The sequence below is a fragment of the Crocodylus porosus genome, unplaced genomic scaffold, assembly GCF_001723895.1.
Source record: "Crocodylus porosus isolate Cpor-Errol unplaced genomic scaffold, CroPor_comp1, whole genome shotgun sequence".
Taxonomy (NCBI): Eukaryota; Metazoa; Chordata; order Crocodylia; family Crocodylidae; genus Crocodylus; species Crocodylus porosus.
In genome coordinates, this window is record NW_017728886.1 from 227,466,522 (window position 1) to 227,476,772 (window position 10,251).

Below are 10,251 nucleotides of genomic sequence, written 5' to 3' on the forward strand. Positions count from 1 at the left end.
CGCTCGCCAGCTCCTTGAGTACCCTGGGTTGTAGATTGTCAGGGCCGGCTGACTTGAAGGTATCCAGCCTCTCAAGGTGTTCCTTCATGAGGTCAGCATTGATGGAGGGCAGGGGATCTCCCTCACCCAGTCCTCCCTGTCCTGTAGTGGGCATGGGTGTCCTATGGGATTGATGAAAGACTGATGCAAAGTACCCATTTAATAGGTTGGGTTTTGCCTGGGCGTCAGTTGTCCCATCTGATTCAGCAGGGGTCCAATGTTGCCTTTGCTTTTCCTCCGGCTCCCCACGTATCTGAAAAAGGACTTTTCAGTGTCCTTGATGCTCGAAGCTAGTTGGAGTTCAGTTGCAGCCTCGGCTTTCCTGGTTTGCTCCCTGCAGGACCAGACCAGTGCAGAAAATTCCTCCTTGGAGGTGAATCCCATCCTCCATCCTTTGTAGGCCTTTCTTTTTAGCCTCAGGAGGTCTGCTAGATCCCTGGAGAGCCAGGGGGGCTGCTGTGCCTTCTTGCTGCCTTTCGTCCAAGATGGAATAGAATTACCTTGTGCATTAAGGATCGCTCCCTTGAGGAGCAACCACTCTTCCTGAACTCCCCTCCCCCTGGGGTTGTGGTCCCTTAGGGCCTCACTGACAAAAGTCGGCTTTTCTGAAGTCAAGGACTTCCGTGTTGCGGACTGACTTGCCAGCTTTACGGCGGATGGTGAAGGTGATCAGCTCGTGGTTGCTGTCACCCAGCTTCCCATCGATCACTAGGTCACTGATCCCCAGTAGCCAGTACCAGGTCGAGCAGCACTTCTCATTGGCCCGTACACTTCTTGAGTCAGGTAGAGGTCATCCATGCATGATAGGAAGTTTTGCAACTGCTCGGATTTTGCTGAGTGATCTTCCCACGAGATGTCTGGGTAATTGAAGTCACCCATGACAACCATGGTCCTGGAGCATGTGGCCTCAGCCAGTTCCTGGGCAAACTCTTGGTCAAGCTCTTGATTTTGGGTGGGAGGTCTGTAGTAGACTCCCACTGTTGTGTCCCCTGTGCTGTCTTCCCCCCGGATTTTAACCCAAATGGTGTTTGCTCATGAAAATCTTTAAAACAGTATTCATGGTTTTCAATGAAAGGTCTGCTTATGTAATCTCTGTATCATTATGTCTATGTTATGCTGGTTTCCTATAATAAGCAGGTATAAACTATATCTCCCTATGCAAGCAAAGTTTTCTGCACCCCAGGGAGATCCTACATGCTGGTACTCTGTTGGAGGCTAGAGGCAGCTCTAAATTTGCTGTGCTCTGGTGAGGTGTAGTTAAGAGAAGCACTGAATCAGTGGAATTTCTGGCCTCTTTTGTGGGCAGGCCTTCTGCCCCTCACAGCCCATTATAGAGAGAGCCAAGAATACGCTCCAGCAGCTATGTAAAGTTGCATCTTGGCCCCATCCTGGAGATTTCACAATCAGATGCATCAGATTGAGCCTCCCTGAATTTGGTTCACTTTAGACTGTATTACTCTTGAATAAGAGGCTGGTCAGGTATGTGGTGATGGGGGAATTTTCTAAATAAATACTTACAATAGCTCATAAAAACTAACTGTGTGTCATTAACAAAAGAGAGCTTGAGAGGCTAAATCAGGCATGTAAAAATCCTAAAGTTAATAGGCAGCAAATTTAGAGCAAAGATTCTAAAAATGAGTGTGCTGATGTAATGTGAATGTACTCCACTATGCACTGTGCCAAAGGATGCTCATCACAAATCAGATTGATTGTACTGCTGGAGTCTGATTGCCAGTCTTCCAGAGATACTGTAAATATTACGTTCAGCATTACCAGACCGTAGGTCTGAACTAGGGCATTCCTTGGTACACATAGTAATAAATGTTCTGAAAAGTTACTCACTGCAAACTTGAGTGTTAAGTTGCAGGCATAAGCTTATGCTCTGGGGTCTCTGTCCTCTACTTCTAAATCTCCTTTATACTCCCACTTGGGATTCTGGAGCTCACCAGGCCTTGCTGTGAAGAATACAGTTGGCTAGGTTTGTTTGTGACTCTGCCATCTGAAGAAACGTATTACTAATTCTGATAGCGTGAAATATAGTTACTGATGTACAAAAAAAATGGGCTCCTTGCCTGGCACAGCATACTGTTTAACTCATACATGACACCAAGAACAATTGAATACCTCAGGGAACGGGTACAATAGAAAGGAAAATGGTGCAGTGACTAGGGCACTAATGTGGGACCTGCTCTGCCACAGACTCCTTGCATGATCTCCTATAGCAAAACTATTACTCTCCTTGAAATGAAAAAGCCCCAAAGCTCACATGCTACCCATGCTTTTCTGGTGCATTCTTGTATCCTTTGGTCTCTACTTCTCCTATCTTGTGCATACCTTTGTGGTATTCCTTGCTAATTCTCTCCTGTACACATGCTTCTATTGAAAAAATAGCCAGTGATAGCTGATCCCCTATGGCCATAAGTGCCTTTCAAGTGCCCTGGCCTTAGGCTGTGACATATGCCTGTGTTCTGAGTAGAAACTCAACTTCTTAGCTCTCTGGTTCCATAAAGAAGCTGAAATGAAGGACAGTTGTATATGTCAATGGTTCTCAGCCTTTGTAGACAAAAAGATGTTGTTAAACCACAGGTAGCCTGTGTTAAACCAAGGGCACCCCTTTGAAAAATGCAAGCTCTTAGCTTTCACTCATTTTATTTAATACAGGAAAATAATAGAGGAATTCTTCTGCAAAGAACTCAGGAAAACAACAACAAGGCAGAATGTTTTTCACACAGAATGATTTCTATTTGAAATCTCTAGGTTTGTCTTGTGAAACATGTCTGTGCATTTCACAGAGTTAACATTGCTTGGCATCCTATGGCACCCTTGAAGGGATTTCAGGGTGCCATGCTAGTTGAGAAACACTGGTACATGCACTGGTTTCCTCAAGCCTACTGTGGGGATCAACCTTTTTTGGCATGTCTGGCACAAATTAGGCCTGCACCCTCCCCAAGTGCTGTTCCAATCTTTTTCTTTTATCTACTTCGCTGCTCTGTTTTCTGCTCTCTGCCTCATCTCCCCTAACTGTTATTTCTATATCAGAGTCAATGTTTTTAGCTAGGGTTAAAACCAGTGTTCAGGTTTGTGAAATAGAAGCTACATTAACGGGAGCAGCTAACTGACAGCAGCATTTCAGAAGAAAGTTTAGCTTGATTACTGGAAAGTCAAGACCTTTAAAAAACTAGAGATTTGATAATATCTGTGGATTGAAGTGTTTAGAATGAATCAGGTAGATTACAGTGAAGTATGAGTTCAAATGCTGCCTGCATAGAAATGCTGCTGCCACTGCCAGGCAGTTAGCGCTAAACTTTAGGTTGCGGTGCAACTGCATCCCTTTACCTCCCTGGATCTGCCCCTGCTCATACATGTGTATTTATATAGAGCTAGATGTTCATTTCACAGAGTAAAAATAAAAAGGCTGGGCGTCTCTCATTTAATATAAACAAAAAACAAAATGACACAAAGATATTTAAAATAAGAAAGGGGTTTGTGAACTCTTACAGTCTCAGCTTACTGTATAGTAGAAGCTGGAATTGTAGTCAAGGAGCCAAGCAGGGATGATCTGCTAACACAATACAGCTTCCATCTTGTTTAGGGACAAACTAAGGTGGGCTAATGGCTGCGACTTTGACTTCCTCTTCATAAGTTGATCAGCTTTGAGACTTGTGCCCTGAAAAGTGAGGCTTAATTGTATTGGAACATATTATGTACTTTATATACTCCATTTTGCAGTGATTGTCTTCAAGGCCTTTGGCCATATCATGTCCAAGGCTTATTTTGGGGAGATACAGTGTGGGGCAATCAGGTTGGAATTATGTTACACTTAACTACTGACAATTTAGGTGAAAAATATTGTTTACATCAGCAAAGTATCCCATGCTTTTTATACCACACAGACTAATACTGTGACACTTAGTTTTCAAAAAATAAATACAATTGGATTTACAAAACCAATTTATAAGAAGCTAGTTTGGTCTTATTTGGGTAGAAAGTGAACTTCCTATGAATTGATGAAATAATATCAATATTAAAAATCTAAAAAGGTGCAAAACCCTAGCAATAACCAACCACTCAACATTCATCTACTGGCAATATTGAAATATGAAGCTCAAATATGTGATCTGTTTAATCATTTGTAGCTCTTACCAATCTATTTATGTTGCATGTCTGACTGCTGTTTGGTGGGTTACTTGACCTAGTAGGGTAAAAAGAAGTGTGAGCTACAAAGGAGGTAAGGGAGTAAAAAACAGAGAAAAATAAAAAGGGATGGAATTTAAGACAGAAAGTAGGGTAAACAGCAAGGCACAGTATGCATTTAGATTTTATTTTTCAAAATGATAAAAAAAATGGCATCTGTGCACTAAACTCCTAGATCTTAAATTGATTTGGGTTCTTTAGTTTTCCATGGTAACTGCATTACTGGTATTTCACTGATTTGCACCCTCAACTCCTGGCAAATTACTTATAATAGCTGCCTTTCACTTTCTGTAATTTTCTCTCATTATATAAAGGTTTCAGCTGCAGACTCGGAAGCTTGTAAGTGTTGTAAAGAGATCCGAGGGAGACATTTTAAAAATTAATAATTTAGGGGAAAAAACACATACCGTAAGCAAGTGTCAGCTCAGGTCAGCTCTCCTTGTGTGATGTGCGTGCAATGTAGAACATTGTGTTTTAATATCCATCTCCACAGCTCATTAAAACACAACCGTGCACAGAACATTCCACAATACATCACTGAAGAAATGCATAGTGAAGACATGCTCTTAGGCAAACTCCATTTACTTCCATGAAAATTTGCTGCCATGCAGCAGAAATGCTAATACACTAATTATCATCAAATGAAAGAGGATTGGACAACACGTCAGTTTCAGGGAGATAACAGGAAAGATTTAAGGGGCAGAACATACCTGGCTAGATGGCATGAATTTTATGCGTCAATGTTTTTTATGTATCTATAATGATCAACAGGCAGTTTAGTACTGAAATCAAAACACCTTCTGTAATCCCACAATGGAAAGAAACTAATTTTCTTGGCAATCGGTTGAGTAAACCATGTAGATGGAATGCTAAGCCTACCTCTAACACAGGGGTTTCAAACTCAGCTGGTCCCATGGGCTTGATGAGCATTGTTGCACTGGACCTGACCAGACCAGACCAAACCAAACCTCTGTGCAGCTCCCACAGTGCCAGGTCAAGCCTGTGCACTGCATGCAGCATGCACCAGCCTCTGGGGCTGGCACAGGTCTAGACCCAGTGCTGCAGACAGCACTGGGGTTCTGTCTGGGCACCTCAGGCAGCCTGTACTGCATGCAGTGTCAGGTCCAGCTTGTGCCCTGCAGGCAGCATGCACCCTGTGATGGCTTCCTGTGTTGTACGTAGTGGACATAGACAGTCCAGCCGTGTGCACTATGTGCAGCACATTGCGCTCAGAGCTTGCCGTGCATATGGTGTGCAGGGCTGGCACAGAGCACACACGGCCTACGGCATGTGGACTGGACCTGGCACTGCACACGGTACAAGGAGTGTTATTATCAGGGATCTGGGTTTTCCATCTGCTGGAAAAAAATGTGTATTTTCTCCTTTAAAGGAGAAAAATGCGGGGAAACTACATGTTTTCCTCTGCAGGCTGGCAGAGTCCCAGCTTGCAAGGAGCTATTTGGAACTAGGGGAGCAGGAGGAAGATGGTGGCCCAGATCATATGGCTTCACAGGTCAAATTATGCTTACCAGCTGTATGTTTGACATCTGTGCTCTAACAAGTGCTGGGTATCAGGTACATCTTGAAGACCTGAGCAGAAGGATGAAAAATTCCACTGATCTCTAGTCGGGGGTAACCTAAGAAAGAATGCCTCCTGCAATCCCTGTGACAATTTCTTCCTTGGAAAAGAAGAGGGGATAGTGAAGGTTGGAAGCAGGAGAGGCTGGGGCAGTCTATAATGTGTATCGATCCCTCTGCACGACTCACCAGACCAGAATAGCTTTCTGTGCAAAAGTTCACACTGACTGAATTAATGATTCCAAACTTCCCCTTCAAAGGGATGCTGTCCCAGGAGAAGTGGTAGGGAGGGATTGGATTGGTACTGTAGCCAGAGGTCAAAGCTGATGCCTGGGAACACAGCTGTTAAAGCATCTTGATAGCTACTGTTCAAAGCAGAAATCCCCACTCTCTTGATGAACCGATACAAAGGCTGAACTTAATGACCCACTGTGGATTTTACCATCTTAAAAACAAGGAAGTGTTGTCTCATGAACACAGTGGAAACTAGGACCTTAGGAATTCTATGTTTGATTGGTGAGTCACTATGCAATAACCTTGGGTAAGTCACCTAACTCTGTGTTCCTTAGTCTAGAAAGTCTATTGAAGGGACTTAATACCTGCCTCAAAATTGCACAAAAATAATGTGCAATTTATCTGTCTCTAGAGAGCTTGTGAGCCTTGGATAAACTGCTGTCTCTAAGGCCCAAATGTCTTGGGAATCTTCACAGTATATTTTAGTTACTTAAAGTGCTATCCAGTTGTATATAGCTGCTTACTACAGGAAATAGGAACAAAACAATGGACATATTTGATCAGACCCATAACTCACCTAGTCCAGTATCCTATTTCCTTTGGTGTTCAGAGGGGACACATCTACACATGCCCCTGACTGCATATTTAGTACTGCACAGTACTGGCAGGACACAGTTATTTTTAGATGCTACATTGCCTTAACTCATTGCTACTGTGCAGTAGCATCAGTGTCCCAGTTTGTGCCCACCAAAGTTACATCACCGTAGCAATGAGCTATATCACCATGGGTCATTGCTGCTGTGATGTAGTGTCTCGTGTAGACAGACCGAGGAACATATAAGCCTGCAGAGCCCTGTAGGACAGGGCTTGGCAATCTACAACCCGTGGGCTAGGTTTGGCCCACAGAGCCATTGGATCCAGCATGTGGATGTGGGGCTTTGGTAGCATTCAGTGGTGGGGGCATTGGTTGCAGGCACTTCCACCATGATATTGAGGGGACAAGTGCCAACTGTGGGTGCTCTCTCTGTCTGTGGTCGATGCCTGTATCCTGCACCTGCCCACCGGCCTCTGACCCAGGGTCGGCCATTAGAGCCCACAACTCGAAAAAGTGGACTAGAGGAAGAGACAAAGTCTCCTCCCCTGCTACAGGAGACAGATGTGGGATTATTTGACCCTTAGGAAGGTCTTCTCCCAACCCCTAGTAGTTAGATAAACCTCTGAAACATACAGCCATTTTGGCATTCATGGTTATAAGTGAATATTCTTGCTACCTATTAAAACATCCATTCTTTGGCTCTTACTAAGTGCTTGCTACATACTAATAGAACAAAACGACTACAATGATAAGCCAATTAAATTTCTATATTCTTATCTTTGCAGTAATCTCGACACGGAAGAACTATGTGGTAAGTTCCCTTTCTGTAAAAGGTTCTTAATGCAAATGAATGTATCACGTGACTAGAGCTGATTTTTCTCTTTGCTCACTGTGAGTATTTATAGACACTACAGTGTCTGAACTCCTGGGAAAAAAGTGCAGGCAGATCAATAAATAGTTAAGTCTTAATTGTAATCTACTAGGGAATTGTGTAAAACATAAATTGCTAGAGAACATGCCAAAACACTTTATGAATCTGTTTTTCAAGCATATCTGTCATTGCTGTGTTGAAAAGCTAGACACTTCTTTGGTTTGCCTATTGTAGAACAACTTTCCCCCAATTATTCCATTACTTTTACAAGTACAAATGTTCAGGCTATTTGAAAAAGGCTGTGTAATCAGTATTTCATGTGACTTACCAGTCACACTAGTCCAACTTAGCTAATCAAGAAAAAAAACAAATTTCACAAATTCTGACACAGATAAAGAACTCCCACTGGCTGCAGAATTTGGAACAACAACTTATTTATTTATACTATCCTATGTGCTGTCAGTCATGGATGTGTTTCCTTGAAAGTCCTGTTTTTTATTGCTGTCTAGCTAGCTTAGAAGCATTTGAATTAGTAATGCTGCTTTCAGTGTAAAAAGTGCACAGGTAGAGAAGTTCTGCTAATCCAGACAGAAGAGTAAACCATCAGTTATTCTTGTAAAAACCTGCCTGTTTCTGGGGGAACAAAAAGATGTCAGAGAATAATCTTATATTTTCCCAGGGCCAACAGTATAGGAAACTTTTTAGGTCACAATGAAATACCATGGGCATTTGAACAGCACAATACATGAGTCCAATGCAACTCTGACTAAATATGAGAAGAATAAGCTATCCCTTAAGTGGTGAATTGCAATGAATTGCTATAGGTCCTGATCCTCTTCTGTTGTCAATGGAGGTCTGTTGATTTATACTAGTTGAGGATCTGATCAGAATTATGTAAAAATGGAAGAAAATGTGAATTTCCCATTTATTTAAAACTTTGATTTGTATAGTTTAGTGGTAGTGATCTACTTTTTACAGCTACTCAGGCACTTATTTAGACCCCAATTCTGTAATCATAGTCATGGAAGCAGATTTCCATATAGCCCAACTGATCACAGGTGTTAAATGTGGATAGAGTTTGAACTTTAAGATTTAAAGGCATCTTGTCTTTCCTGTCAGCTGTGATTAAATATATCAATCAGCCACTTTTATGACATCTGATCTTTCCAACATTCTTATACATTTTTTATAAATTCCCAACAGTGAGTTTCTCATCTTTTCTGTCTCAGTCTTCTGAATTGTGAAACATAATTCTTTTGAGCCTACCTCACTGAAAAGGAGAAATAATAGCCACATGTTTAACCTAGCAATTAAGCAACTGTTCCATTATTTATTTTTCTATTCCCATGAAAACGCATCTTTGTTTTCAGGGGATAGGGAGAGAAGTTACACATGAACCAGTTTAAGTGATCAGGATCTGGTTTAAACCTGTAACAGAAGTTTAGTGCACATAAATCGCTTTCAAAATGATCAAAAACTAGTTTAAGATAAGCCTGGTTAGATGTAGTATCAGACTTAACTGATTTAAGTCAAACCGGTTTATGGAACTTCTGACCCAGTTCCCTTCCTGGTTCAAGTTAACTCAGACCCCCAGCATCCCAGGATGCTTTGCAGCCCTGGGATATACTGCCTGCTCCAGTGGAGCAGGGTCTGCCTCGCTGTTCAGCTCCTTAGCCTGCTTCCTGCCTATGTCCATCAGCCCACTGGGGTGGGGGGCAGGGGAACAGACCCCCAGACCTCCTAGCCATAGTCTACACAGCACATGGGGGGAGGGAAAGCCCCTGTGGTGGGGGCTTTTCAGGTACTGGGAGCCCTTTCCCCTCCCTTTCCCAGCTGCTGATTGCTTCAGTGGCCACCACAGGTGGGATGAAGGAGTCCACCAGGCTAAGTGCCTCCCCATGCAGCCTGGCATGGGGGCACTGGGGAGCTCCTGTCTTGAGGAGCAGAGGGAAATTCCTCTGCTCCCTTGCGTTAGTTTTGCCTCAGACCCACAACACCGGCTGGGGAGGAGCAGGAGAATATCCATCCACTCCCTGGGTTAGTCCTGAAACTCACAGCAGCTAGGGCAAAGGGGCTGAGGAGGGGAAGAATTCCCATCAGCTCCCTGGGGCTGCCCAGGGCTGGGGAACCCTGGGCTGGGGTGGAGAGAAAGGCAGGGGCTCCAGTGCCCCCATGCTGGGCTGCATGGGCAGGCACAAGGTCACAGGACTCCTCTTTCTCTCCGGGGGCAGGGCTGAATACCCCTCAACTCCCGAGGGTTGCCTGGGTTGGGGAACCCAGGCAGGGGAAACGACCTGAGGGGGAGGCTCCCCAATATGGGCCAGCACCCGGACGAGGGGCTTCTTAACCTCCTGTGTGGGGACAGCAGGGGTTTGGGGACACTCGGCTGGTAATGGCCAGGAGTCTGGGAGATGTGCTGTAGCGCCCCCCAAGCTACTGGCGTAGGTCAGTGCAGGCCTTCCCCTGCCTTTCCCAATTGAAAACTGAATGTCAGTTCAGCTGACTATTGGTTTAACTTGCACATCTTAGAGGAAGCTCAGGTTTTTTCATAGTTTCATAGTTTCTAGGGTCGGAAGGGAGTAGATCATCTGAGTAGATCATCTAGTCCGACCCCTTGCCATGGCAGGAAAGATTACTGGGGTCAAACGACCCCAGCAAGGTGTTCATCTAACCTCCTCTTAAAGACCCCCAGGGTAGGAGCCAGCACCACTTCTCTTGGAAGTTGGTTCCAGATCCTAGC

General features: G+C 44.0%; 1 protein-coding gene across 1 annotated transcript in view; it reads left to right on the plus strand.

The window, feature by feature from the left end:
- Positions 1 to 10,251, plus strand: part of NECAB1 (N-terminal EF-hand calcium binding protein 1) — a 123,181-nt gene that overhangs the window by 60,573 nt on the left and 52,357 nt on the right. Inside the window, exon 4 of the mRNA XM_019550306.1 lies at positions 7,426 to 7,451. Within this exon, the coding sequence (XP_019405851.1) occupies positions 7,426 to 7,451 (26 nt within the window). The remainder of the gene's footprint in view (positions 1 to 7,425; positions 7,452 to 10,251) is intronic.